Source organism: Penaeus monodon, chromosome 28 (assembly GCF_015228065.2).
Source record: "Penaeus monodon isolate SGIC_2016 chromosome 28, NSTDA_Pmon_1, whole genome shotgun sequence".
Taxonomy (NCBI): Eukaryota; Metazoa; Arthropoda; class Malacostraca; order Decapoda; family Penaeidae; genus Penaeus; species Penaeus monodon.
This window is the reverse complement of record NC_051413.1, coordinates 22,896,750-22,898,488: the sequence shown is the minus strand read 5'-3', so window position 1 is coordinate 22,898,488 and position 1,739 is coordinate 22,896,750. Positions and strand designations below refer to the sequence as shown.

General features: G+C 39.7%; 1 protein-coding gene across 1 annotated transcript in view; it reads right to left on the bottom strand.

Moving 5' to 3' along the window:
- LOC119591101 overlaps nt 1-1,739 on the bottom strand; it is a 19,931-nt gene that overhangs the window by 14,041 nt on the left and 4,151 nt on the right. Inside the window, 5 exon segments of the mRNA XM_037939818.1 lie at nt 29-76; nt 217-382; nt 531-700; nt 863-1,062; nt 1,313-1,477. Of these exon segments, the coding sequence (XP_037795746.1) occupies nt 29-76; nt 217-382; nt 531-700; nt 863-1,062; nt 1,313-1,477 (749 nt within the window).

Here is a 1,739-nt window from a genome sequence, read left to right as displayed (position 1 = left end):
ATAATAAATATTTCATTCCTGTGTTTACAAGTGGTATTTTTCTGTCAGTTTGCTCTTGGGAGATATTGCAAACAAACTTATAGAGAGGATTCTTTATTGAATTTATTTTGGATAAATATATCCTTTGTTCACTACAAAGGTTTATAGTGAACATTTCTAAATGTATTGCCCAGTCGACATTTGCTAGACTTCACAGAATCCTTCCTCCGATTCAACTATTCTTCCCAGTGTATGAGATCCAGTTCCGGGAAAGAAGAGCAAGGTAGTATTGGATTCTCGGGAGATGCCACTTTCAGAGGTTCGGCCTGAATCTCCTTCAGTTCTGGGATCACTTCACACATGATGCCTGCCAAAGTTGTGCTGCGAATTTGTTCGACTTGATCTGAAATAGTAGTATGAAAATAAGCAACAAGAATGTATCCAGAAGTGTAAAAGGACAAGAACATACTGGAAGCAGGAGAACAATATCATATTATTAAAAGTAGATACGAAGTTCTATGGGAAAGCTATGACTACCACATTTCGCTTACCTCCTGTAAACCCTGTGTCGTTGTCATTGGTCTCATACCAGTATCTGTCGCCTTCTTTTAGCCTTAGGAACTGGTCCAGCAGAATGCAAGCGAAGGTGGGACCTACTACTCCCCCTTCTATAGGGTGTTCAGCCAAACCACCGACGAACAGGTCAATGTCATCCACATGACTAAAAAATAAAGAGCTTTGAGTAAAAACATATTCATCAGAAATCTCCATTGTATTCTGCTTCACATGGAAAGCATGTACACAAGTTACAAAATATAATGCTAATATTCATAATGTAAGGGAGAGAGGGCGATCACAGATATATAGATAAGGAAAAGCATACCGGTATACATCCTTTAGCTTTGCAATCACATCATCATCCATTTTTCCCGAGAGACCACCAAAGTCATGAATAGGAGACAGTTCGCATGATGTTCTGATCGCCGTGTAGGAGGCAATACCATGGTCACGGCCACGCTGTATGTTGAGGGACACCAGATCGAGTCCAAACATGTTGTTCCCTTTGAAGAGATTGCCGGCTACCTGCTCGCGAGTATCAAAATTTAGATTTTCTTTTTGTCCTTCTTTTTTAGTACTGGAATGATACCTTTGTAATAAAAGATTTATTTCCAAGACGTATATTATATTGGGAATTACTGCATAATTAAAGTATATAGGCAAAGATAATGAATTTTCTTTTTATGAATCATTCGTCACTCCACTCAAACTTTACAGGATATCTGAATGATACCAGTCTTACAGTCTCACACACATTCACTTTCCCTCAACTCACTTGCGGTGTAAAGAAGGGGTCAACGTCACCCGCGCTCTGCCGAGCCTCCCCTCGCGTCAGCTGCGGTACCGCACCTTTCGAATACACGACGAAGGGGTTCATGAACGCCGAAGACATCTCGGTGAAGGAAATGTCACCGAAGTCATCCACTCGCTCCATGTGACCCTAAAACGAGAGAGGAATGATGAACGAAATCATCAAAATAGGTTTGCTCTGATAAAAGGTCCTTTTAGACAATTTCTCAAGTATATCACATTAAGTCATAAGTAAAACGAGATCGATCTACAATCTATCTCCCTTACTTTCTGCATTTTTTTTTCTGTACACAAAAGTAGTACATTTCAAATTATTTGTCTGGATCTAATGAATCCTGACAAACGCAACTCGTTTTTTCTTCAGACAACGCACGAAATGTATATCAATTCAC